Source organism: Electrophorus electricus, chromosome 12, assembly GCF_041902795.1.
Source record: "Electrophorus electricus isolate QZ-2024a chromosome 12, ASM4190279v1, whole genome shotgun sequence".
NCBI classification, from domain to species: Eukaryota; Metazoa; Chordata; class Actinopteri; order Gymnotiformes; family Gymnotidae; genus Electrophorus; species Electrophorus electricus.
Genome location: NC_137508.1, coordinates 27,852,767 through 27,880,200, shown reverse-complemented (window position 1 = coordinate 27,880,200; position 27,434 = coordinate 27,852,767). Strand labels below are relative to the sequence as shown.

Here is a 27,434-nt window from a genome sequence, read left to right as displayed (position 1 = left end):
CAGGAAGTTGGTAACATGTCCACACGTGTGACACTAAAAGATAATGTTCTCTCTTCTGCGTTGGAATAAGAAAGCAGCGTCTTACTGGCAGTTATGATCATGTCCGACTTTAACGGTACATGTATCGCCATCATACGCAGATAACTCATGTTTTACTAATGGATAGACAGTGTCCTAACTAAATCACTAACGGATTTAGGGGATTCTGTCCCCTCCCCTCTCCTCTCCCCTCTCCTCTCCTCTCCTCTCCTCAGGAAATTCTGCTTGCTCATGGCCGTCAGACCCAGGGCTTTCCAAGCGCTCGTGGGCCTTGCCGTGAATTATGCACAATTACCCGAATATGATTACAGGCTCCCAGCACAAGCACTTGTAGTTTAACTACCGCGTGACGCACCGTGCACTGGGCATTTCACGGCTCTAAAAATAAAAGTAACATTGTCCACGTCGTGCCATCGTGTGCGTCGGGCAGACGAGGCATGTGGAGGTCACGCGTAGGCTGCGTAATAAAGTAGCCGCTTGTCCTCGAGTCCGTGCCCCGCGGACAGCCACGCGCGTGGATCCTGCGTCAGCGCGGGGGGGTCCCGGCTGGTAAACTGTCCACGGAGCTCTCAGGGGACTGGTATGCGCTTAGCAAGACAAAAGACGCGCAGGGCGTGTAGGGTTACAGGAGCGCAGAGGGACTCCTCCTCTCCCCACCCCTCCACTACCGCAGCGCCTCCGCCACTCGCCGCCCGCCTTCAGTTCGGCACCGAGTCATACGTGATATCCTCGCCCTACCGCTGACTATTTGCGATTTTTTTTTTTTTTTCGTGTGCGTTTTTCGGCGCTTTTCGCCCCAGACAACCTGCACCCAGGACTCATGCATGCGCGATACGTTACTCTGAGCAGGACACACCGCTGAGACACTGATCAAGACCGCCCGCTTCAGAGAGCGCGAGGGGCTCATCCCGTCACCTGTCTTCATATTGCATGACCAATACAAAGGTAAGAGGCGCGTGTATGCGGCTCGCGACTCCGCGCGAGAGGTAGATGTAGGCGGCTCGTGTAGCGACTCTGCTTACATTCAGGTTCTTTATTTTGATCCCAACCGCGTGTCCGCTTCCGCTGCTTAGTGCATATGAGCTATTTTGAGCACCTGGGAACATATTTCCATATTTCCCGGCCTAAAACTATCGCTGGTGTTATTTAGGTGGCCTAGTCTATCACTTTCTTGTCACTTGCAAGAGCTGGTAAACTCATTTATTCTCATTTCAGATAAAAACGTGTTTAAGACCAGCAGCTTTATTTTCCAGCTTCTACTGACTGATGGGATGTGCTGAATGCAGAAGAACGTCAAGCACATATCGCCCATTACGCGCCTGGTGTAACGTTACGGCCGGCGGCTGTAGTCAGAGGAACGCGTTCATCTGGTGCGTGTGTGTGCGTTTGGCATGAAAGGCCACTCAGAAAGTCTACTTATACCTATAACGCGTGTCGTGTAAAGGATCCTGGCCAACACCAAATGCAGCTTTCCTACACAGGAGAAACGGGTGAAGCCGTTTGTTAGACTGCCTTGCTCACTCCATCTAATGTGTACGCGTGTTTCGGGAATGGGAGAGCGTGAGGTACGCAGTGCACATTTGCATTGTATTTGTTTATTGTTACAATTTTTGTGCCTGCCATCTGAAACTAAAGTGAAGCCTGGCGTGTCGCTAAGCACAGTAGAGGTGTGCAGAAGTGTTATGGTCCCGTCGGTGAGGCGCTTCTTAAGCGAGCAGAAGACGGATGCGCACGTGTCAACTTCCCGCAGTCAACGTCTTCACTAGTCACGGAGAGCAGCAGCCTAATCTCTGCTTCATTACAGAGCAGAGGAGTAAAACGTCTCTCTGCATCAGTGCTGTATTCAAGCAAGCGCTGAGATTGAGAAGATTTGTTGCCAGTGAAGTTTTCCTTCAGCACTCGTTTAAACTTCAATCCAAACTCCCATGCCGCACTACTCTCACACTCCACTCTAAACCCTACACTTTCATTTAAACCCTGTTATTAATCCGCGACTGTTTAAACGGTGTGACGTCATCTTCTCCCCGTTGAGTTCCAGCCGGGTCATGGGTCTGTGCCCTGCGGTTCTGCCAGATGACAGAAAAACCGAGAGGTTGCACAAGTGTGAAGATGAAAGAGAATGAAGGAGAGAATGAGGAACAGACAGAGACACACACAGAGAGAGAGAGAGAGAGAGTGTTGGGATGGTGCTGTAGCTTTGTGGCGGTTGCCAGGTATCAAAGTCCTGCAGGTGCGGCAGCGTGGAGGTGCAGGAGGCGTGGCCATGTGCAAACATGTCCTTGGACCCCCTAGTTCTCTCGCCCTAATCGACCCCAGCCTGCCCCTTCCTGACCTCTCGGCAGGCTTCTGAATAGACAGTGTTGTAGCGGCGCCTGTTAGCTCTGTCTGTGTTACTGTGTTAGACGTAGCCTGTGCATATTGCGTGGGCAAGAAACCAGCAGAAAACCGCCCGTCCAGACCTCAGTCATGGAGTGTTGCAATCGGCAGGAAGAAGCCATCATGGCAGCTGATTGTGTAACGTGTTTGGAGTCTCTGTCTCCGAGGTCTGTCCTCAGTAGCTCCGGAGCCCCAGGGTGTTTCCCAGTCAGCAAACCCTGGGCTAGTGTACGCCTCCTGGAGGGCACTGCTATGTGCCTGGAAGGAACATCAGTATACAGACACACACACACACACACACACACACACAACACTACCCAGACTCACCTGTAGCTCGTTTGTATCTCCTATGCGTAAGTGCATTTTTGAGTGGTGAAGTGTGTCTTCTCCCTGCCCGCTTCTCTTGCTGTGTGTGTGTGTGTGTGTGTGTGTGTGTGTGTGTGTGTGTGTGTGTGTGTGTGTGTGTGTGTGAGATGGTGACTTCACCATGTCCCCTCCCCCTACCCACTTACCTCAGACTTCTATGGCAACCTCACAGGGTGCTCTGATTTACAGGGCCTGTCCTGGCCTGCGGGGGCAATTGTGAGACAAACATCTCACCTGGACGTGGTTTCTTATAAAAGAAACCGAGCAGCCCACCCTTGGAAGATGAAACCTCACTCCTGTTGTTGTTGTTGTTGTTGTTGTAAACTGTCATGGTCCTTCTGTTGTTGGTTTAGACTATTATGAGATGGCTTGGGGCAGAACAGTAGCGTATAAACAGATGGCTTTATGTCTTAGTGGAGTGAGGGCAGATGAGGAGGTCTGTTAGCCCTGAGATACTGACCTCTGTGTGCATGTTCTCCGACATGTGTTCACTTTGAATCACCTGCAAAGCCCCCATTTGTGTTTCATCATGCAGAATGATGTTATACAACAAGGTCAACTACATATACTAGACTCCCTCACAGTCTTCACTGTGTGTGTGTGTGTGTGAGAGAGAGAGAGAGAGAGAGCGCGAGCGCGTAATACTTTGCTCATTAGCTGGGGGGTGGGGCAGATGTAATGTGTAGTAAGAAAATCTCAAATATCAGCACCAGTTTCCTCACATAAGGATTATATGAAGAGGGCAGAGAGATGGGATTTAACACACACACACACACACACACACACACACACACTCTCCCACACACTCCTGCACACAATGGTGGCACACTGTTTCCAGACAAAACTAATCTCTGGTAGACGTCTAAGCAGAACTGAGTCATCAAAGACTGCAGAAAGAAACCATGATTCAGCAGTTTCATAAAGTGACCATCTCCGCATCTTCAGTCACTGCTGATGCGTTTAAAACACCCCAATGGGTCAGCAAGGGAAACCCCATCTGTTATTCTGTGTGTGTGTGTGTGTGTATGTTAAGGCACTCTGCTTTTACCATTAGCAGCCTGGTGTTGTAATGGCTTCATATGCGTGATGAGTGCAGGACTTGGAGGCACTAAACCCCTCCTCTCCCTGACTGTCCTACTGTAAGGCATTGATGGGATTGATTTAGTGTCGGGTTTCCTTGTCTTACTGGCGCGGCCGTTCTCCCTTCATCACCTGCTGATGGGAATCGTGGCCTGTAGTAATAAATGGTGTAGGATTTGTTATGAGAGGAAATGGCAGTAGTTTGCTGATACTGGTTTATCTTAAACTGGTGTAGCTTCAAGGCAGGAAGTTTTAAGTTAAGCTTGTCTTGAATGTTTCAGTGTAACTTCTGGTTTCTGTCTAAACACTGCTGTGTCGGTTTAGTCCAGTAGTTTGGTTCTGAGCTCTGCAGGCTGCCTCGTGATTCAGCAAGCGAGGCAGGAGTGAGCAAAAGTGAACAAGCGTGAAGAAGTGAACTCGGAGTATGGTGCTGTTTTCTTCTCCATCTGATCAGGGGAGTGTACTGTTGGACTGGGGACTTCCTTCCACTTCACGCTTGTTTCCATTGGTGGGCTGTGAGACGTTGTGTGTGTGTGTGTGTGTGTGTGTGTCTGTGTGTGTGGTTCTCCCAGTGTTTGCTTCATCCTCTAATGCTAAAGGCTGTTCTGTAAACAGCCTGTTTGTTTAGCAAAGTAACATAGGGTGGGACCGATTGTGGAAAAGTGGACAATGCAAATGTGTAGCGAAGCTACTCTGCCTCCAGAGTGGCGGGTGAGCTCTCCGAGTCATGAACACTGAGGTGTTGCGTGTGGTCCCACCCACACGCGTAGGCCAGTCTTCTGTGTTCACACTGGTGGTGTTATCATCAGTAGACCGAGAGGTTACCGTGACGTCAGAGATTTAACTTACAAATCCTGAGTCAGGGTGTGGTTGTGGTTTGTAAGCAGGTTTTAATTAAGGTGTGGACAGAGAGACCTGTTGTGAGCCTGCCGTGGCTCCGGACCACGGCTCTCCAGACCACGGCACTCTAACTGTGGAGTGGAATGCTAGCACAATCCAACTGGCCCCAGGTGTTGAATGTCCTGCATTGCCCCTTTAATGGCGGGTCACACCTGTAGGCGTTTTCAGGTGAAACATCCACACCTGCCTGCTCTGCCACGCGATACGTGGCTCTCACATTTTCTGTTCCTCCGAAACCTGCGGATCTGGAGCCTTGCATGTGAAAGAGACCACAAAGCCTTCTAATGGCCGATCTGTCTCTCCCGCCGACACCCTGGAACCTCCCTCCCCCCCAGCAGGCGCGCACAGTCCCAGTGTGCTGAGACCAGACTCCATGACCAGGTGTTCCACAATCAGACCACTGCCTTACCTGCTTATCAGAAGAGATAATGTGTGACCTAATTACACCTCTTTTCCTGCTCTCTCAGCAGACGGTGCCTTTTTCCCACAATCAGGGGTGTTTTGCTGCAGGCCTGTAATCTGCCCCTGCAGCCTTCCGGAAAGCTCCGTGCCCTGAGCTCCAAGTCTATGATTTGGTTTGGGGGGGTGGGGATCGATGTGAGGCTGTCATCCCTGCTGCCGTGCCGCCCTGTCCTGCCCCCGTATGCACATGGCCTCACCGGGTGATGTGTGAGGAGTGTGGACACCCTCCACGTGGCTTGCGGATGCTTCTGTCTGCCTGACTCAAAAGTTTTTACTTGAAACTTCATTGGGTTTCTGGAACGGTGCCAGTTAGAGGTGTTAAGAAACAAAGCGCTACTGAGTGCGAGGCAGACAGCCGTGAGAGCAATCCAGACCATCGTGGCCATTGCCGTGTCTGTGTTTGGTGCTCTTTCACTGCAGAAGTGCCATGAACCAAAGCTGCGGCACAAGTCACCGTGACGGATCAAAAAGAAGACGTCACTCCCCAGGAAATGAAACCTTACCCTGTCGCATCACCACAGTCATTTCAGTTATTTGGTCTTTGAAAGCTGCTTTGCTGCTGAACTACAGGTTTTAGTTTTGTGTGAAACCTAATGAAGATGGTGATGAGTGGAGTAACGTCCTGGTTCACCCACGGGACGCCCTGTCCCGCACTGTTACCTGTCCCGCGGGGCGTCCTGCCTTGTCTCCTAGCACAGCCCGGCTGCGGCAGGCAAGGAGAAGGAGAGTCCTTCACTCCTGAGACGGAACTGATCCGACTGGCAGTCACCTCAGACACGGCCTTACTGGAAACACTGATCCCATAATATCAAATCACAGTTATTTTGTGTGTGTGTGTGTGTGTGTGCACTTGCACATGTCTTTCCATAATTCCTTGGGTTTTAGAGAAAAGGGCTAAAATTGCTTCCTCTTAAGAGTCATCCATGGTGGAGCAGAGCTTGTGTCTGTGATAAACATGCCGATAAGGTGAAGAAAACTTCAGACAATCTTTTGTTCTTATCAGGTCTCAGCCAGACAGGATGCTGGACTCTGACCACTGATTGAAATGTGCATTCGTAGTTTGTGCGTGTGTGCGTGCGTGTGTAGAAGTATGTGCATGCTTGTGTTTCTAAGGAAATGTGTATGTGTCTGAATTTCGTCAGTTATTGAGTGTGTATATGCTTAACCGTCAGTATCTGTGGGTAGTATCTCGCGTGCACACACACACACATTCACAGCCTGCACTGCAGTTATATAAATCTTGCTGATGTGTGGTGATAACCAGTGCACCCATCTGCCTGTGTGTGTGTGTGTGGGGGGGGGGGGTGAGGTGGGACAGGCTTCAGCAGGAGAGAAGCCTTAGAGCAGGTGTTCATGTCTGAGCTGGGCGCACACACACACGCCCTCTGCTGTGTCCCTGTCTTGCCGGGGGGGGGGCCCATTGTGTGTGTGTGTGTGTGTGTGTGTGGCGGGGGGGTAGGGTTAGGGTTCCAAGGCCCTTCACTGCAGGACAGGGCACGCTCCAAAGATGGAGGCTACACCTGTGATGAAACGTTACTCACAAATCTGTTTAGGGTGACCTTGCACACCACAGGTATAAGACTGGGAAAACTAGGAAAGACTTGATCCAAAAAACTGGGATGAGAGCTAAGGGTCGGGAATTCTCCCATGGTGGTGATTTTCAGGAAGGGTTATTTCTGAGTTTTATCACCCCTTATCAGTCCAGCGAACTGAACTGTAATGCACGTGTATATGATCAAAAACACATCAGATATGGCTACAGTGTGTGTGTGATGGATGTACATGTGATGGAGTCAGAGTTCACTGGTATTATTTGCCACTTTGCCTTAACACTTCACTCTGCTAATGGTTAATCAACACTTCTGCAGTTAAACGGCTCCAGTTAATTCTTTGTTCTGATTGGACAGAGTTTTATCATTGTGTCCAGTGTGTTTTCTCCATATCCACTTCCCTGATTTGTTATCTGAGATGAGAATAGAACTTGGATTCTCTCATTTAATCTGTCATTTTACCTTTTGGGTGTTCTGACGGGCAAGAAATTCTGTTAGACTGAGGGAAATATCTTTAGGGCACCATCTTATTTTCCCGAGGGCAGTGTGTTACTTCTGTAAACTCGCTGAGAGTGTGAGTGTGTGTGTGTGAGTGGGACAGCAATCTCCGTCATTGTAGGTTTTCCTGGATACCCCCCAGTTTCACGTTTCTCATGAGGATCTTATAAACACACGAGACGACTACTCAACCCAATGAGTCCTTGCACAAACTCACACACAGTGGCATGTACACGAACACACAAAAAAGCATTAAGTGCGTTCAGCAAAGAGGATGACTCTCAATCTCAGAATCTAGAGTAAGTCTCTCTCTCTCTCTCTCTCTCTCTTTCTCTGTCTCTCTATGAGATACAGATGAGTTGGAGATGTAGTGTGAACCCGTAGTCTCATATTGCGACTGTCATGTGCGTTTGTTCCGCATTGGATCTGTGCTCACCGCCTCTCTGTTCCTCTGATAGATGCAGAGCAGATGCAGCAGCCCAGTGTTATGGAGCTGCTTTGTTTAAGTCGTTTAAAGTTAAAGTTAAAAGTCGTTAAATGTTTAAAGTTAGTCGTTTAAGTTTGTTTAAGTCGACTTTGTTTAAGTCGGCATGGTTTTATCATTGTGAACTGATGTCCCGTCCTGCCCCCACTACTGTTTGTAAGACCACACTAAGCGCACACACATCTCTCTCGAGTATTTTTGCACAGAAGACTGTCTGCGACATTCTTAATTTTGAAAAAAACAGGGCTGGTTGGATTTTTGGATGAAGAGCCTTTATAGGAGGTGCAGGTCTTACAGAAGATAACCGAGGTGCTTCACGTTTAACACCAATGGAATTCCAAGATGAAGTTGTTTGAATGTGCTGTTGAAAAAGAATGCCACTGTTTTTGCCTAGGCTGTATCTGACTAAATGGCCATCTCTGTGTGTGTCTGTGCGTGTGTTTGTGTGTGTGTGTCTTCCCTCCCCTTGTTAATAATAAGATAAGATGGTGCCATTCTGAAGGTGATCTGCTTGCATTTCTTGCGTTTGCTCATTGTCCTTGGGAGATTTGATAGCAGGAGATGATGTGTTCTTGTCAGGCCTGTTCCACTGCTGTGTACAGATATGATCAGCACACACACACGCGCACACGCACACGCACGCGTGCACACACACACACACAGACACACACACCCTTTTCTGAAGTTCTCAGTAAGGAGGTTTCACTCAGCCCCTGGGGACTGGGAGGTCTGACTGCAGTGTGCTGCTCTGTGCACATCCAGCAGGGGGGTGAAGGGAATACCAGCGCATCTCTCCACACCTCCTGGTATCTCCTCTGAGCTGATACTCTCCAGTTTCTGTGAATTCCAGCAGCAGAACCTGAACAGCTTGGAAAGAAACCAGCCGCACAGGGAGTGAGAGGGTGAACAGAGCTGAGGGGATAAGGCAGTGCTGGAAACTAACATTTGGTCTATGTGAAATTGTGTGTTGTAAACCAGGGCTCGGGTCAGAGGTCAAGCTCAGGTCTTAGAGGGCCACAGTACTCTAATATTTAGTGTCCTTCCTGTCCTACAGATCACTGTTACATTTGTTAGTAAAGCAATAATGCACAAGGGGCCATGAGTCACAGCAATTTTATTATTGGCAAGACACAAAGCAAAATGTCGTTTTATTATTAACCATATTCAAAATATTCAAAAATGTATTCAAAATATTCAAAAATGTATTCAAAATATTCAAACATTTATTGAAAATATTCAGAAGTTCTTCTGTGTAGTTTGCTAACAAGTTTTTGTTGCTAAGCAACACAACAGTAAAGATTAGTCTATTCAGTGGACACAACAAGTTTAATGATTTACGAGCCTGGGGCATTAATAGAGTCCTGTCATTGTTAGTGATTATACTGAGGATTTCGGGTTTACGACACAGCTCAGCCAATCAGATTTTAGGACCAGAACTATCCGTTTTATAAATAAAGGTGAACCGTAATCTCTGCAGTGCCTAGATCCTCTGATCAAGGAGTCTGACACACCTAGTCTACACCATTAGATTCTGAAAGTTCAAATTATTACGTTGTGGGCATGGTAGCTCAGTTCTAGATGCTTAAATCACAGAACATTTTTCCTTATTTAACTGCAGTTATTTTGTGATTTTTGCTATCCAGAGTCCCAGTGTACAGCTATGATGGTCACCTCACCTCTTGGAACTGGGCCACTCCCCCACAGGCTTTAGGCCACACCCACTGGTACTGGCTCCACCCTCATGCGCATACCTGCTCCATGGTCTACCTCCTTTCCAGAGATTGATTACTTATTAATGCAGTGAGGCTACACACCTGAAACCAGACCCATGTGAGGGGAGGGGGGGTTGGAACCCACTCCTACCCTCTGAGGAAACCATGATGCACTCTGTGACACGACATACACACACGCGCACACACACACTGTGAATTTCAGTATTCAGTTGGAGCAGACGTGGGTGTGATGTGATGTGAGCTGATCTGGTTGTGTGTTTACACACCTGCCACCCTGTGCTGAGAGTGCAGTATCCTCAGTGACGCTTCTTTACAACACGACTGGTTTTCCCGGTTTCATTTCTGCTTGCGCTGGCACATGCGGGGTGTTTGTGTAGCAGAGCCCCGTCTCATGCTCGGAGACGTGCAGGACAGACGTGTCCTCTCACTCTGTGTAAGGCGGGACTTCAATATCCCACCTAATGCGACTGTTGCAGTGTGTTGGGCATGTAGGTACTGGGAGTGGGTGTTTCTCTGGTTTTAGTGATGGCTATGTTTGTATGTCTATATGAATCTATATGAATTTGGACTGGGTTCTGCTCTGTTCAGACTGGGTTCTGCTCTGGTCTGACCTGGTTCTGCTCTGTTCTGCTGTAGATGACATGGCGTCCACAGTACCGAAGTTCAAAGTTCCGTCACGTCTTTGGAAAAGCTGCCACCAAGGAGAACTGCTACGATGGTGTACCAATAACACGCAGTGTCCATGACAACCACTTCTGCTCTGTCAATCCACGCTTCATCGCCGTCATCACTGAATGTGCCGGGGGCGGAGCCTTCATCGTCCTCTCCATCAATCATGTAAGTTGTGCTCCTCACAGTTTTTGGCTCATTGAAAAAGTGGGGGAGGGGCGTGGAGTGTGTGGTCCATGCTCAGTGTGTGCTCTGGTTCCCACTGGAACCTTCCGTGTGTTCTTCAGGACAGGGGATACCCAGGGCTACACCACCGCCAGGGGCAGGCAGGCAGGCGGGCACCACCCTCCCACACCACCGCCAGGGGCAGGCAGGCAGGCAGGCGGGCACAGCACGTGGGGGGTGGAGGGGCTGGAGTTCTTACAACACAAACACACAGGACCCAAAAAAACAATCCAGTCTGTAAATGGTGTGTCTTGAAGATTGTTGTCCTCCTGTCCTTTTCTCGTCCTCCGTCTGTGACCGTGTCAACAAATTGGCCTGAACATGTGCATGCTTGTGTGTGTGTGTGTGTGTGTGTGTGTGTATGTGTGTGTGTGTGTGTGTGCGTGTATATGTTCGTGCACTTGTGTGCGTGTGAAGCCATTGTTCAGCTACATGGTAGTAGTTGCGCTGGCCTTTGAGTCAGTTTCTGCCTCCAGTTTCAATGCTACAGCTCCTAGACTGCGGCACACACGCACACACACGCGCGCACACACACATACTGCGCTCTGTCTGCCCCACCCCCTAGCCCCCTGGTGTCAGGTCATGCCGGGTGTGTTTCTTGTCCAGTCTTGTGCTGGGGTTTTCCCACAGGGCATGTGGGGTGCTGTGTTATCTTGCCCATGGTTCATGACTTCATCCTAACTGCCGTGCCAGGCACGCCTCCAGGTGACATCACAGGCTGCATGGCTGTGTGTGTGTGTAGTGTGTGTGTGTGTGTGTGTGTGTGTGTGTGTGTAGTGGGTGTGTGTGTGTGTGTGTAGTGGGGGTGTGTGTAGTGGGGGTGTGTGTAGTGGGGGGTGTGTGTGTGTAGTGTGTGTGTGTGTGTGTGTGTGTGTGTAGTGGGGGGTGTGTGGGTGTGTGTGTGGGGGGTGTAGTGTGTGTGTGTGTGTGGGGGTGTGTGTGTGTGTGTGTGTGTAGTGGCGGTGTGTGTGTGTAGTGGGGGTGGGTGTGTGTGTGTGTGTGTAGTGGGGGTGGGTGTGTGTGTGTGTGCGTGTAGTGGGGGTGTGTGTGCGTGTGTGTGTGTGCGTGTAGTGGGGGTGTGTGCGTGTGCGTGTAGTGGGGGTGTGTGCGTGTGGGTGTAGTGGGGGTGTGTGTGTGTGTGGGTGTAGTGGGGGTGTGTGTACGTGTAGTGGGGGTGGGGGTGTGTGTGTACGTGTAGTGGGTGTGTGTGTGTGTGTACGTGTAGTGGGGGTGGGGGTGTGTGTGTAGTGGGGGTGTTTGTGTGGGTGTGTGCGTGTGCGTGTAGTGGGGGTGTGTGCGTGTGCGTGTAGTGGGGGTGTGTGCGTGTAGTGGGGGTGTTTGTGTTTGTGTGCATGTAGTGGGGGTGTGTGTGTGCGCGTGTAGTGGGGGTGTTTGTTTGTGTGTGTGTGTGTGCGCGTGTGCGTGTAGTGGGGTTGTGCGTGTGCGTGTAGTGGGGGTGTGCATGTGCGTGTAGTGGGGGTGTGCGTGTAGTGGGGGTGTGCGTGTAGTGGGGGGGTGCGTGTAGTGGGGGTGTGCGTGTAGTGGGGGGGTGTGTGTGTGCGTGTAGTGGGGGTGTGTGTGCGTGTAGTGGGGGGGTGTGTGCGTGTAGTGGGGGGGTGTGTGCGTGTAGTGGGGGTGTGTGTGTGTGCGTGTAGTGGGGGTGTGTGTGTGTGTGCGTGTAGTGGGGGTGTGCGTGTAGTGGGGGTGTGCGTGTAGTGGGGGTGTGTGTGTGCGTGTAGTGGGGGTGTGTGTGTGCGTGTAGTGGGGGTGTGTGTGTGCGTGTAGTGGGGGTGTGTGTGCGTGTAGTGGGGGTGTGTGTGCGTGTAGTGGGGGTGTGTGTGCGTGCGTGTGCGTGTAGTGGGGGTGTGTGTGCGTGTGCGTGTAGTGGGGGGGTGTGTGCGTGTGCGTGTAGTGGGGGTGTTTGTGTGTGTGTGTAGTGGGGGTGTGTGTGTGTGGGGGTGTGTGTGTGTGCGTGTAGTGGGGGTGTGCGTGTAGTGGGGGGGTGCGTGTAGTGGGGGTGTGCGTGTAGTGGGGGGGTGTGTGTGTGCGTGTAGTGGGGGTGTGTGCGTGTAGTGGGGGGGTGTGTGCGTGTAGTGGGGGGGTGTGTGCGTGTAGTGGGGGGGTGTGTGCGTGTAGTGGGGGTGTGTGTGTGTGCGTGTAGTGGGGGTGTGTGTGTGTGTGCGTGTAGTGGGGGTGTGCGTGTAGTGGGGGTGTGTGTGTGCGTGTAGTGGGGGTGTGTGTGTGCGTGTAGTGGGGGTGTGTGTGCGTGTAGTGGGGGTGTGTGTGCGTGCGTGTGCGTGTAGTGGGGGTGTGTGTGCGTGTGCGTGTAGTGGGGGTGTGTGTGCGTGTGCGTGTAGTGGGTGTGTGTGTGTGTGCGTGTAGTGGGGGTGTTTGTGTGTGCGTGTAGTGGGGGTGTGTGTGTGTGGGGGTGTGTGTGTGTGCGTGTAGTGGGGGTGTGTGTGTGTGTGCGTGTAGTGGGGGTGTGCGTGTGCGTGTAGTGGGGGTGTGTGTGTGTGGGGGTGTGTGTGTGTGCGTGTAGTGGGGGTGTGTGTGTGTGTGCGTGTAGTGGGGGTGTGCGTGTGCGTGTAGTGGGGGTGTGTGGGGGTGTAGTGGGGGTGTGTGTGTGCGTGTAGTGGGGGTGTGTGTTTGTGTGTGTGTGTGTGGGTGTGTGTGTGTGTGTGTGGGTGCGTGTAGTGGGGGTGTGTGTGTGTGGGTGCGTGTAGTGGGGGTGTGTGTGTGTGGGTGCGTGTAGTGGGGGTGTGTGTGTGTGTGTGTGTAGTGGGTGTGTGTGTGGGTGGGTGGGTGTGTGTAGTGGGTGTGTGGGTGGTGGGTGGGTGGGTGTGTGGGGGGGGTGTAGTGGGGGGGGTGTGCGTGTAGTCGGTGTGTGTGTGTGTGTGTGTAGTGGGGGTGTGTGGGGGTGCGTGTAGTGGGGGTGTGTGTAGTGTGTGTAGTGTGTGTGTGGGTGTGTGTAGTGTGTGTGTGTGTGGGTGTGTAGTGGGTGTGTGTGTGTGTGTGTGTGTGTGTGTAGTGGGTGTGTGTGTGGGGGGGGTGTAGTGGGGGGGGTGTGCGTGTAGTGGGTGTGTGTGTGTGTGTGTGTGTGTGTAGTGGGGTTGTGTGGGGGTGCGTGTAGTGGGGGTGTGTGCGTGTAGTGGGTGTGTGTGTGTGTGTGTGTGTGTGTGTGCGTGTAGTGGGTGTGTGTGTGTGTGTGCGTGTAGTGGGGGTGTGCGTGTGTATGTAGTGGGTGTGTGCGTGTAGTGGGGGTGTGCGTGTAGTGGGGGTGTGCGTGTAGTGGGGGTGTGTGTGTAGTGGGGGTGTTTGTGTGCGTGTAGTGGAGGTGTGTGTGTGTGCGTGTAGTGGGGGTGTGTGTGTGTGTGTGTGTGCGTGTAGTGGGGGTGTGCGTGTGCGTGTAGTGGGGCTGTGTGTGTGCGTGTAGTGGGGGTGTGTGTGGGGGTGTGTGTGTGTAGTGGGGGTGTGTGCGTGTGGGTGTAGTGGGGGTGTGTGTGTGTGGGTGTAGTGGGGGTGTGTGTGTGTGTACGTGTAGTGGGGGTGGGGGTGTGTGTGTACGTGTAGTGGGTGTGTGTGTGTGTGTACGTGTAGTGGGGGTGGGGGTGTGTGTGTAGTGGGGGTGTTTGTGTGGGTGTGTGCGTGTGCGTGTAGTGGGGGTGTGTGCGTGTGCGTGTAGTGGGGGTGTGTGCGTGTGTGTGTAGTGGGGGTGTGTGCGTGTAGTGGGGGTGTTTGTGTTTGTGTGCATGTAGTGGGGGTGTGTGTGTGCGCGTGTAGTGGGGGTGTTTGTTTGTGTGTGTGTGTGTGCGCGTGTGCGTGTAGTGGGGTTGTGCGTGTAGTGGGGGTGTGTGTGTGTGGGGGGTGTGTGTGTGTGTGCGTGTAGTGGGGGTGTGCATGTGCGTGTAGTGGGGGTGTGCGTGTAGTGGGGGTGTGCGTGTAGTGGGGGTGTGCGTGTAGTGGGGGGGTGTGTGTGTGCGTGTAGTGGGGGTGTGTGTGCGTGTAGTGGGGGGGTGTGTGCGTGTAGTGGGGGTGTGTGTGCGTGTAGTGGGGGTGTGTGTGTGTGTGCGTGTAGTGGGGGTGTGTGTGTGTGTGCGTGTAGTGGGGGTGTGTGTGTGTGTGCGTGTAGTGGGGGTGTGTGTGTGTGTGCGTGTAGTGGGGGTGTGTGTGTGTGTGCGTGTAGTGGGGGTGTGTGTGTGCGTGTAGTGGGGGTGGGGGTGTGTGTGTGTGCGTGTAGTGGGGGTGTGTGTGCGTGTAGTGGGGGGGTGTGTGTGTGCGTGTAGTGGGGGTGTGTGTGCGTGTAGTGGGGGGGTGTGTGCGTGTAGTGGGGGTGTGTGTGCGTGTAGTGGGGGTGTGTGTGTGTGTGCGTGTAGTGGGGGTGTTTGTGTGTGCGTGTAGTGGGGGTGTGTGTGTGTGGGGGTGTGTGTGTGTGCGTGTAGTGGGGGTGTGTGTGTGTGTGCGTGTAGTGGGGGTGTGCGTGTGCGTGTAGTGGGGGTGTGTGTGTGTGGGGGTGTGTGTGTGTGCGTGTAGTGGGGGTGTGTGTGTGTGTGCGTGTAGTGGGGGTGTGCGTGTGCGTGTAGTGGGGGTGTGTGGGGGTGTAGTGGGGGTGTGTGTGTGCGTGTAGTGGGGGTGTGTGTTTGTGTGTGTGTGTGTGGGTGTGTGTGTGTGTGTGTGGGTGCGTGTAGTGGGGGTGTGTGTGTGGGGGGGTGTGTGGGTGTGTGTGTGTAGTGGGTGTGTGTGTGGGTGGGTGGGTGTGTGTAGTGGGTGTGTGGGTGGTGGGTGGGTGGGTGTGTGGGGGGGGTGTAGTGGGGGGGGTGTGCGTGTAGTCGGTGTGTGTGTGTGTGTGTGTAGTGGGGGTGTGTGGGGGTGCGTGTAGTGGGGGTGTGTGTAGTGTGTGTAGTGTGTGTGTGGGTGTGTGTGTAGTGTGTGTGTGTGTGGGTGTGTAGTGGGTGTGTGTGTGTGTGTGTGTGTGTGTGTGGGTGTGTGTGTAGTGTGTGTGTGTGTGGGTGTGTAGTGGGTGTGTGTAGTGGGGGTGTGTGGGGGTGCGTGTAGTGGGGGTGTGTGCGTGTAGTGGGTGTGTGTGTGTGTGTGTGTGTGTGTGTGTGCGTGTAGTGGGTGTGTGTGTGTGTGTGCGTGTAGTGGGGGTGTGCGTGTGTATGTAGTGGGTGTGTGCGTGTAGTGGGGGTGTGCGTGTAGTGGGGGTGTGTGTGTAGTGGGGGTGTTTGTGTGCGTGTAGTGGAGGTGTGTGTGTGTGCGTGTAGTGGGGGTGTGTGTGTGTGTGCGTGTAGTGGGGGTGTGCGTGTGCGTGTAGTGGGGGTGTGTGTGTGCGTGTAGTGGGGGTGTGTGTGTGTAGTGGGGGTGTGTGTGGGGGTGTGTGTGTGTAGTGGGGGTGTGTGTGTGCGTGTAGTGGGGGTGTTTGTTTGTGTGTGTGTGTGTGTGTGCGTGTAGTGGGGGTGTGTGTGTGTGTGCGTGTAGTGGGGGTGTGTGTGTGTGTGTGTGTGCGTGTAGTGGGGGTGTGTGTGTGTGTGTGTGTGTGCGTGTAGTGGGGGTGTGTGTGTGTGTGTGTGCGTGTAGTGGGGGTGTGTGTGTGTGTGTGTGCGTGCGTGTAGTGGGTGTGTGTGCGTGCGTGTAGTGGGTGTGTGTGCGTGTGTGTAGTGGGGGGGGTGTGTGTGTGCGTGTAGTGGGGGTGTGTGTGCGTGTAGTGGGGGTGTGTGTGCGTGTGTGTGTGCGTGTAGTGGGGGTGTGTGTGTGTGTGTGTGCGTGTAGTGGGGGTGTGTGTGTGTGTGTGTGCGTGTAGTGGGGGGGTGTGTGTGTGCGTGTAGTGGGGGTGTGCGTGTAGTGGGGGTGTGTGTGTGTAGTGGGGGTGTGTGTGTGTGTAGTGGGGGTGTGTGTGTGTGTGTGCGCGTGTAGTGGGGGTGTGTGTGTGTGTGTGTGCGTGTAGTGGGGGTGTGTGTGTTTGTGTGTGTGTAGTGGGTTTGTGTGTGTAGTGGGTGTGTGTATGTGTGTGTGTGTGCGCGTGTAGTGGGGGTGTGGGTGTGTGTGTGTGTTTGTGTGTGTGTAGTGGGTTTGTGTGTGTAGTGGGTGTGTGTATGTGTGTGTGTGTGCGCGTGTAGTGGGGGTGTGGGTGTGTGTGTGTTTGTGTGTGTGTAGTGGGTGTGTGTGTGTGTGTTTGTGTGTGTAGTGGGTGTGTGTGTTTGTGTGTGTAGTGGGTGTGTGTATGTGTGTGTGTGTGTGCGCGTGTAGTGGGGGTGTGTGTGCGTGTAGTGGGTGTGTGTGTGCGTGTAGTGGGTGTGTGTGTGTGTGTTTGTGTGTGTGTAGTGGGTGTGTGTGTGTGTGTTTGTGTGTGTAGTGGGTGTGTGTGTGTGTGTGTGTGTAGTGGGTGTGTGTGTGTGTGTGTGTGTGTAGTGGGTGTGTGTGTGTGTGTGTAGTGGGGGTGTGTGTGTGTGGGTGTGTGTGCGTGTAGTGTGTGTGTGTGCGTGTGCATGGAGTGGGTGTGTGTAGTGGGTGTGTGTGTGGGGTGTGTGTGTGTGTGTGTGTGTGTGTGTGTAGTGGGTGTGTGTGTGGGTGGTGGGTGTGTGTGGGTGGGTGGGTGTGTGTGTGTATTGGGTGTGTGTGTGTGGGGGGGGGTGTGTAGTGGGGGGGTGTGCGTGTAGTGGGTGTGTGTGCGCGTGTAGTGGGGGTGTGGGGGTGTGTGTGTGTGTGTGCGTGTAGTGGGTGTGTGTGTGTGTGTTTGTGTGTGTGTAGTGGGTGTGTGTGTGTGTGTGTGTGTTTGTGTGTGTGTGGTGGGTGGGTGTGTGTAGTGGGTGTGTGTGTGTGTGGATGTGTGTGCGTGTAGTGTGTGTGTGTGCGTGTGCATGGAGTGGGTGTGTGTGTAGTGGGTGTGTGTGTGGGGGGTGTGTGTGTGTGTGGGTGGTGGGTGTGTGTGGGTGGGTGTGTGTGTGTGTGTATTGGGTGTGTGTGTGTGTGGGGGGGGTGTGTAGTGGGGGGGTGTGCGTGTAGTGGGTGTGTGTATGTGTGTAGTGGGGGCGTGTGGGGGTGCGTGTAGTGGGGGTGTGTGGGGGTGCGTGTAGTGGGTGTGTGTGTGTGTATGTGTGTGTGTGGGTGTGGGGGTGTAGTGGGTGTGTGTGTGTGTGTGTGTGTGTGTGTGTGTGTGTGTGTGTGTACCTCTGCTATCTCTTACAATGTGTATGATGCACAGTGGCTTAATATCAGTTCCCATTCATCAGCTCTGCTGCTCGCCCGCTGCTCCCTAATGAGATGGATGTCTTGCTGCTGTCACACCAGGCTCTCCGACTCCCTCACCATAGTGAGAACGTGGCTGGAGCAGAAAGCTGTAGTACATGTAGTAGTAGCTCAGTACATCTCCAGGAGCAGGCTTGGTAGTAAACTCTGCACAGCGATGGCTCTCCAGGAGCAGGGTGGGTTGGTGGTTAGTATGTGTTTGAGTCTTTATCTGGGTGGAGTTTCCATGTTCTCCCTGTGTTTGCGTGGGCTTCCTCTGGGGTCTCCAGAAAGCTCTGGTGCAACCTTGACTGAAATGTTGAGTATTGCGAAATTGACTACTGTCCACAAACTCCAATCCAGCACTTCAATTGCAATCCTGCATTTTTTAATTGCCAGTAGTCAATTTATGTCATAGAACATAAATATTGAAATCATAGGTCCAGATACTACAGAGGTTCCAATCTTTCCTTATCCAGGCGTCAGGTGAAATGACAAAGTTGCTAGTCAGTTAGATGACTTGACCACCAGTAATTACAAAATCCTGGACTGGAATTTGGACACCTCCAACATGTTCTAATTGACAGTTTAATCAGAGAGGCAAATTAACGATTATTTCCTTATTTATGGTCGTGACTTGGCTGTATACCCATACCGACTCTGTTCCAATTGCTTGGCTTCAAAAAACCCAGGAAGATTTCCATGAACAGAGTAGCTGGCGCATTATTCTACAGTGCTGCTTCTGCCCTGACTTGTTAGAAACCAGTCAGACATACGAGAGAGAGAGAGAGAGAGAGAGAGAGAGAGAGAGAGAGAGAGAGAGAGAAAGAAAAAAGCTGACTGTCTCAGGTGCTGTGTACGACTGGAGTTGCTTTGTGGTTTAGTCTTTATCTGTTTGAGCATTGTGTGCTGGTGTAACGGTGAAGTGTGTGTTCACCCTGCCGTAACAGGGAATTGTGTGTGTGTGTGTTCATACTGCTGTAATGGTGAATGTTCTATTGAACTCCACCACACCTTTTTCCCCTGAGCATCACACACCTCTGTACATGCTCAGCATACATTCCTTAGCTGCCATCAGGCCAGTGTGATCACCATGCACACACACGATCCAGCATACTGTGGCAATAGTGCGGAATCTTTCCTCTAACCCGTTGCCCTTTGCGTGTGTGTGTGTGTGTGTGTGTGTGTGTGTGTGTTTCAGACAGGAAAGGTCGATCCACACCATCCAAAGGTATCAGGACACCGCGGGAACGTCCTGGACATCAAGTGGAATCCCTTTAATGATTTCTGCATAGCGTCCTGTTCAGAGGATGCTACGGTCAGTACGTGTCCGCTGTCTAAATAACACACACCACATTGTCCTGAATCACATGCAAAACCCCACAGACTCCTTCTGTAGCATTTAATGGAAACAAAAGACTTGGACTCTCTCTCTTTTTTTTTTTTTTCCCCACTGAATCCTGAACTTGGTGTAGTCAGTTATTCCTTAAATGCAACGTTTAAATGTGCAGAGTGCAGGATAGAGAGACATAGGGCTAGGACAGAGATGTAGGGAAAAGAGAGAGGGAGAGACAGACAGACAGAAAGAGAGACAGACTGAGAGAGAGCTGGGACACAGTGGGAGGACACAGTCACTGGAAGGCTTCCAGTGTGTATATTTAGTGGTTAGACACTGTCATCAACCTTCTCATCTGCTGTATTACTGCAATTGACTAGGTGTGTGTATGTGTGTGTGCACGTGTGTCTCCAGGTGAAAATCTGGGACATCCCTAAGCATGGTGTGCTGAAGAACATCACGGTTCCATGGAAAGAGCTACAGGGTCACTCTCGCAGAGTGGGTCTAATAGAGTGGCACCCCACAGCCAGTAATGTACTCTTCAGTACAGGATACGACCATCAGGTACACGTGTACACACATCACACACCACACTGGCTGTACTGGAGATGCAGTTCATATGTTACTGCTAGAAGGGGGGGGGGGCACACAGGGATTGTGAAATAGTACTGAAATGTGTGTGTGTGTGTGTGTGTATTTACGTGCCTGTGCTTATATGCATGTGCTTGTGTGTGTGTATGTTTCCAGGTGATGGTGTGGAATCTGAACACTCCAGAGCAGGTGGTGAAGAATCCTGTAAGGATGATAAGTGTTCACCCCGAGGTTGTTCTCTCCATGTCCTTCAACACAGACGGCAGCCGCCTCGCAACCTCCTGTAAAGACAAGAAGATTCGTGTCATCGACCCGCGCACAGGGACCCTTCTACAGGTGTGTGAGACTCAGCCAGTGCCCTGTGATATGTGAGTTATTCTCTCTGTTATAATGCAACCGTTCTGCTGTCACAGTGACATTCTGCTGGTAGAACAGTAAAATATCAGTATTATAAAGCAGATTTAGAAGTTTCCATTTTCAGTGAATATCACCAACAAATAGAATTGCACTTTCTTAACCCAGTGGCTGAGCTTTTTTTGAGCTGTTTTGCTCTGTTTGTATTTTTTAAGATCTCATTCTCCCTGTGTTACTTCAGGAAACCAGCTGTAAGTCGCACAGGGCCAGTAAGGTTCTGTTCCTAGGGAACCTGAAGATGTTGCTGTCCACAGGAAGTTCTTGCTGGAACCATCGGCAGGTTGCACTCTGGGACCAGGTAAACACCATATGCCTTTCTTCCTCTACAATCCCAACATGGTGTCACACAGCTTGCTTAGTGCACAGTGCCCTCTATTGATAGAATGGTTGTATAGCATCTTTTTCCCCTACATCCTTTCCAGGGATGGGATGGTTGTAGCTGAGACTTGTCTGTACATTCTGAGTGTGTAGTTTTACAGATAATAGACTTGGGGTAAGACCTAAGCCTCTGTGTGTGTGCGTGTGCGTGCGCGTGTGTGCGTGCGCGTGTGTGTGTGCGCGTGTGTGTGTGCGTGCGTGTGTGTGCGCGCGCATGTGCATGCGTTTGCGTGTGCATGCCTTTGCATGTGTGCGTGTGCATGCGTTTATGTGCATGCGTGTTTGTATATGTGTTTGTGTGGGTGTGTGTATGTGTTTCTGTGTGTGTGCATGTGTGTGCACATGCAGGAGGACCTTTCTCAGCCTTCATTCCAAGAAGATCTGGATGGTTCCTCTGGTGTGTTGTTTCCCTTCTATGACCCTGACACACACATGCTTTATATAGCTGGAAAAGTGAGTATTTGAAACTGCAGCATATAATACTATGACACTGAAACATGTGATACTACTGAGTGTATGTACTGAGCGTGTGTGTGTGTGTGTGTGTGTGTGTGTGTGTGTGTGTGGACACACTCTGCATAACATGCTCTAACACATTATGACTGGTATATGAGGGAGTGTTGGTGCCCGTTGTTTTACAAATATTATGTAAACAGTGGTTATAGTTTTAAAATGTAATTGCTCACCCAGAGCCGTCAGCGAGTCCCCAGTTTGGTTTCTGTATCCTACACTATAGAGACCCCTTGGATTTTCACATTTACATTGACTATTTAGTCATTTGCCCATTTTTGGTTTTACACAGAAAAAAATGTCATCTTGATATCAATTTCATTTCTGACAGACCAACAGCAAAAAAAAATCGATATTTTTTTATTTGAGGTGGTTTGTTCATGGGAATATTCAGCAGAAAGGTGTATGTAGCTGTTTGGGGGGGGTGTAACTGTTGGGGAGGTGTAGTTGTATGGGTAGTTGTAGTTGTTTAAAGAGGGGTGTCATTGTCTAGATGTAGTTGTTTGGTGCGTGTAGTTGTGTAGGTGTAGTTGTTTGTGTATATGTAGCTGCTTGTGTAGGTGTAGTTGTTTCAGGGTGTAGTTGTTTGTGCATGTATAGGTGTAAGTGCAGTTGTTTGTATTGGTATAGTTGTCTCATCTGCAGTCTCCTCTGTGCTCTGTAGGGTGATGGGAATATCAGATACTATGAGGTGAGCGCAGAGAAACCCTACGTCCACTATCTGACTGAGTATCGATCTATCCTTCCACAGAAAGGAGTGGGTATGTCACACACACACACACACACACACACACACACACACACACTCATACACACACACACACACACACACACACATCGATATGTTTATCTGTTTGCTCTGCTGCTCCTGTACTTCTACCAGTCATGCAAATTACCTGCATCAGTATTTGAATAATACAATTCCCAAGCAAACCAGGGCTGTCCACCTGTTGTCATGGTGCTGCTGTAACAGTTCAACTTCTGGGTGGAAAAGGCACTCACTCACTCATTCATTTATTCATTCATTCATTCATTCACTCCCTCTTAGTAAAACAACAAAACTCATTAGAAAATGGTAAAAGTCACAGATAATGTAAAATCATGTCTAGTTTATTCCTGACAATTATCCTGTTTCTTCTTGAAATAGCAGGATAATAATGGGACAAGATGTATTGGTTAAATAACAATGTATGTTTTATTTATGTGTGTATGTGTTTGTGTTTGTCAGGCGTCATGCCAAAGCGTGGTCTGGATGTGTGTTCCTGTGAGGTGTTCAGGTTCTATAGACTGGTGACAATCAAGAGTCTCATTGAACCTCTGTCCATGATTGTACCACGCAGGGTAAGACAGACAGCTCTACTACAGCTCTAATTACAGCTCTACTACAGCTCTAATTACAGCTCTACTACAGCTCTAATTACAGCTCTACTACAGGTCTAATTACAGCTCTAATTACAGCTCTACTACAGCTCTAATTACAGCTCTAATTACAGCTCTACTACAGGTCTAATTACAGCTCTACTACAGGTCTAATTACAGCTCTAATTACAGCTCTACTACAGCTCTAATTACAGCTCTACTACAGGTCTTTCAGCCTTAATCCCTACAGCTTCCTCTTTAGCTCTTGTTCCTGCTCTCTGTTAAAGCCCCCCCCCCCCCCCCCCCGCTCACATAGAGCTCTCTCAACAAGAGCTCTGCCTGCAGCTCTGCCTTCACCTCTCACTGTCACTATGGCCTGCTTGGCCTTACAGTTAGAACTGTTAACGTGAGAGGATGTGGAGGCTAGTGTATGGCATCTTCTCGCAGTCTGAGACATATCAGGAGGACATCTATCCCATGACAGCCGGGAAGGAGCCAGCTCTGACTGCCGAGGAGTGGCTGAGTGGAGTGGACAAAGGTGAGAGTCTCTATACACCCCCCCCCACACACACACACACACACACACGAGAGCATTCCATACTTGCTACAAGCAAAATTTGTTGTCTCTTACACGGAAGCTGAGTCATCGTGACTTACAGCTATGATGCCGTGTTTAGACTATTGATAGCAGCCATTCAAACGCATCCTGGCAGCCAAGCGCGGAGGGCATGTCTGCAGTTCTGCACGGTTCTGCGTTGAAACGCTTCTGCCAGGGTGCAGCTCTTGGGTTCGATAAGGAACAAAAAGTGAACGTGTGTTGCGTGCTGGGCCATAGCTGGAGTCATGGTGGGTGTGTTGGGCTTGGCATGTCCTGCTCTGGTCCAAATCGAGTCCTCCACCCGAGTAAACATCTGAGCGCTTGCTGAGGGTGGGTGGTGGCACACCTCCCAGTATTCTAAGTCCTGCTTTGTCTGCTAATTCAAAGGTGCTAGAAGCAACTGAATCATATAATGAGAACATCTTGCTCTTTCTCCTTTCTATCTTTCTACGCACTTCTGTCTCTCTCTCCATCCTTCCAGGCCCCATGCTGATGTCGCTCAGGCCAGGCAGTAAGGTGGAGACGTACATAGACCACCTGGAGTCCAGAAAATCACTGAGTGCTTCCCTGGACACGCGGCGTTCCCAGAGCCGCCCTGGTCTGCTCCAGCTCGCCTACATCCAGGAGCAGCTCGGCTTCGCCCAGAAGGAGGAGCACAAGGGAGCAGGTGTCTCCCCTTCACTGCTCCCCTCCTCCAGAGAGAGGAGTCAGGACAGGAGCTGTGCCCTTTCCACAGCTGCCAACAATCACGAGGACCTCACACAGAACTCGCCTCCCAAAACTGAGAATGAGGTCTGACACACACACACACACACAGTGTCTCTCACACACATTCTCACATGGACACTCATTTTGTTTTTTACAGCTACATTTCATTTTGGAAGTAGTTTGAGTCATAATTTTTTTTCTTTCGGAACATTCTCAGTATAATAAAAGAAATGTTTTCTAAGAAGCATTACATTCTTGTTTCCATGTGTGTGTGTGTGCGCATGCGTGCATGTGTGTTCAGCTACGGCAGGTCTTCTATAAACAGCAGGAGGAGATTCGGAGGCTCCGTGAACTTCTGAACCAAAGGGACGTTCGGATAAAACAGCTGGAGCTCGAGATCAAAAACGTGAGGAACTCGCAGAGCTCCCGCTGATTGTGCGTGTGTGTGTGTGTGTGCGTGCGTGCGTGCGTGTGCGTGTACACGCACTAGGAAACCCAAAGCCCCACTTTTCCCACACCCAACACTGTATACCCCCAACACACTCCCCATTACCCCACCTGCTCCTCCACCTTCTCCTGACCACACCCACCTGAGCCAAGTCTAGTTCATAGGCCCTAAACCCTAACCCTAAATCCTAAACCCCTAAACCGTAACCCTAACCCTAAATCCTAAACCCCTAAACCGTAACCCTAACTCTAAATCCTAAACCCCAAAACCGTAACTCTAACCTTAAATCCTAAACCCCTAAACGGTAACCCTAACCCTAAATCCTAAACCCCTAAACCGTAACCCTAACCCTAAATCCTAAACCCTTAAACCGTAACCCTAACTCTAAATCCTAAACGCCAAAACCGTAACCCTAACAATAAATCCTTAACCCCTAAACCGTAACTCTAAATCCTAAACCCCTAAACCGTAACCCTAACCTTAAATCCTAAACCGTAACTCTAAATCCTAAACCCCTAAACCGTAACCCTAACTCTAAATCATGTCTGTACAAATACAGATGTAGGTTTATTTTACTCATGTTATTTTGTTTCATTTTTATGACTCAGTGCTATGCAAAGTTTTTGTTTTGCAAATGATCCTCTTTGAAATGTCCTTTTGTTTTGGAGAGAAACATTGTGCCTGCCTTACACAGTGAATGTGAATATTTGTGCACATGTGAGCGTGTGTGCACATGTCAGTGGAGGTAGAAGGGACTTCATACATTGACTGTACAATACATTGAATGTTTGTGTTTTTCCAGATTCCGTTTGCTAGTTAAAATGCTGTATGACGCTAAAGGGAGCCTTTATTAGCGGAGCAGGGAGGGCGTGAGAACAGAAGACTCTTTGTGTCGTTGTGTTTACAGCAAGAGGGACTGAAGCCTCAGTCAGGCTCTCGCGCGCTTCTCCTCGAGCTACCACTAGGTCTGAACGCTGTTTAAGCACACTCGCGTCTGTGCGGAAACGACACTGGCCCACACGCTTTCAATTGTTTAATTTACTTTTTGCTTTTCTTCCTTTTTTTAAGATGGCGAAAAAAAAATAATAACAGTATAAAAAAAATTGTCTGTAATCTAAGCAAACTACTCTGGTTAACGCAGAAAGATGCAGTAAGTTTGAGACTCTGTGTTAACACACTGATCTCTGCTTGTGCACTGTGTGGACTGAAACAGGGAACCCAGCAACAGCCATCCTGTGTCTCCTGAAGTTTCACTTTGTGCTCTTTCCCTGATTGGCTGGCTCTTCAATGACAACATGCGTTTCTCCTGCCACCGTCCGTACAAGAGCAGCCAACGTGTTCTCCCAAGGCTGGTGCTTAAAATGGGGAAAATGAGTGGCCTAAGTTCCCGTGTTTGCCTGCTGATGCTGCATCTGTTGCCCAGCACCGGTCTCCGTGGAAACCACACCCTCATTCTCTCTTCTCCTCACTGGGTCCAGCTAGATTCGCCAAGCTTGTTCCTTGGACAGGGTTGTGTTATCAATCGATCTCAAACAGCAAAATGGGAGTTCTTCAAATTCCCGTCACTTCTGGGATAGGGTTTCCAGATGGCATTTTCAGGTCAGTTATATTTTTCCAAAGCATATGAGAATGTGGATCAATTTGAGAGGGTAAATAAAGGGTTAAAGTGATTTCTTTCCCTTAGAATTAAAATGATTGTAAGACTATGGTGGTATTGGGTTGGCAGACCCAGGCTCTGGTTGAGAGGACCATGCTACTGAGATTGCAGAGTACACATTGTAGCACAACTGTTTTTAGTACAAATGCATCTGTTTTTAGTAGAAATGCACATCTGTTTAATAGAAACCACAACATCCCCTGTCCTCAGTCAACACCGTTCCCTTACGAAAGCCTGACCTAAATTAACATTCAATGCTGTTAGTTAATTCAGTCCTAACAATGTTTTCCATTCCAAATACAATTTTGATACTAAAAGGTAGAAGTTGGTTTCTGGTGTACTAAAAAAAAACCAACGATGGAAGTTGTTCACTGACTTTAAATGTATCTAACTCAGATGTGCACATTCATGAGGTGTCTGATGCTCTCAGCTTATCTGTGCGCAGCACATGTGTGGGTGAGCGGAGCTCCGTCAGCGCTGGTCTGCACCTGCACTGATCACATGCAAAACTGCACATAAATAATTTTGTTGATTCGTCACCCACAAACCCATAGTTTCACATGTGGGGGGAGCCATACATTGCTTAAAAAATGTTTTTGTTCAGATATTGGTTTGTAAATGCATGCAGTATCAATGGAAATGTCACTGGTTCTTAGTTTTGGATAAAGTTACTTTCTAAAACTTTACTATGTTTAAAACTGCACTATAAAGTTGCACACTGTGGTGCCTCTACTGCTGCAGCTTCAGAGGCACTTGGGGAAATTACAGCATGTTTGTATATCCTCTCTCCCCACTTATCAGGCCTTTGATATCGATACCAGAATTTATTATGGGTTGGATTAATATATAGATCATGACCTACAATTCAGATGTCATTTTTGCACTGACCCACTATCCTTTGTGCTATTTTAAAGGTGTGTATTTATATATACATATAAATGAATGTATACATATAAATGAATATATACATTTATATATATTATAGATTATATAATATATGGTTATATAATGCAGTTAGCATTCACTAATTACCAGTTACCCATTTAAATTTGTATTTCAGGGTTTAACAGTATAAATGAGTCTCTAATACAAGGGATATTGGTCTTCTACCTGTCCATGTCTTCATTACAGTATGAACATAATTCAGGCCGTACGGAGGATGAAATGCTATGTGTGAGATTGTGAGGGTCTGTCAGAACCATTCAGTTCCAGTCACTGGTCCAGAATGAATCAGGGTGTGTTCGGTTCTATTGGGTCTCACACACGCATACACACGCAGGGTGTATCTAACTGCCTCAGCAGTCTTCTCTCTAAAGGTTTTGTGTTTGCTCGTATAGTCTAGTGACAACCATGGTGAGTGACTGGTAGATCAAAATTCCGTAGATCTTGCCAGCAAGTGAGAGTTGCAAACTCGTATTTGAGGTTGCTTCTTGAATCTACCATTGCTATCCACAATTCCTGAGCTGAGAGCATGATTGAAAATCACTTACTTTCAGAGTGAAACAGATATTATCAGATCACACTGTTTTCCTTACAAATCTCAAATATGAGAAAAAAGCCCAAATCAGGAGACTGGATGTGTGCGCTCATTCTGAAGCATCTGACGCCTCACCCTGAGTGCTCCAGGCCATGTGAGCTGATGAGAGCAGATCATACCATCTCCCTGGACCTTCTCTCCTGTTCCTTCTGCTCCAGGTGCTGGAGAACACTGACTTATCTCATCACTGTCATCTCTCAAAAATGACCCTTGTTTTGGAAATCCTACACCCGTCATCTCTGTGTATCTTTCCAAATGCAGTGTATTCACAAATAAAATGAGCATTGTACAGTCA

General features: G+C 49.9%; 1 protein-coding gene across 3 annotated transcripts; it reads left to right on the top strand.

Annotated features, from left to right (window-relative positions):
* The first annotated feature begins 477 nt into the window (after positions 1–477).
* Positions 478–27,434, top strand: coro2aa (coronin 2Aa). Of its 3 annotated transcripts, none has more exons than XM_027022756.3 (13): positions 478–984; positions 10,125–10,325; positions 18,805–18,921; positions 19,354–19,503; positions 19,687–19,866; positions 20,126–20,242; positions 20,671–20,775; positions 21,497–21,593; positions 22,061–22,173; positions 22,639–22,729; positions 23,271–23,581; positions 23,799–23,903; positions 25,159–27,434. In XM_027022756.3, exons 1-13 carry the CDS (start codon positions 970–972, stop codon positions 25,189–25,191), a joined length of 1,635 nt encoding a protein of 544 aa, XP_026878557.2. In that variant the 5' UTR covers positions 478–969; the 3' UTR covers positions 25,192–27,434. The 3 variants fall into 3 exon arrangements, with proteins under 3 accessions (XP_026878557.2, XP_081581465.1, XP_081581466.1); XM_081725339.1 differs by lacking the exon at positions 478–984 and adding an exon at positions 9,843–9,976; XM_081725340.1 differs by lacking the exon at positions 478–984 and adding an exon at positions 9,843–9,976 and having other exon boundaries at positions 23,799–27,434.

Bases quoted from the DNA above. Each gene is read 5' to 3' on its own strand.
- coro2aa (XM_081725339.1), top strand. From the start codon at position 9,950: ATGCGACTGTTGCAGTGTGTTGGGCAT. The intron at 18,922-19,353 runs GTCAGTACGTGT...GTGTGTCTCCAG, and splicing joins CCTGTTCAGAGGATGCTACG to GTGAAAATCTGGGACATCCC. The intron at 20,243-20,670 runs GTAAACACCATA...GTGCACATGCAG, and splicing joins AGGTTGCACTCTGGGACCAG to GAGGACCTTTCTCAGCCTTC.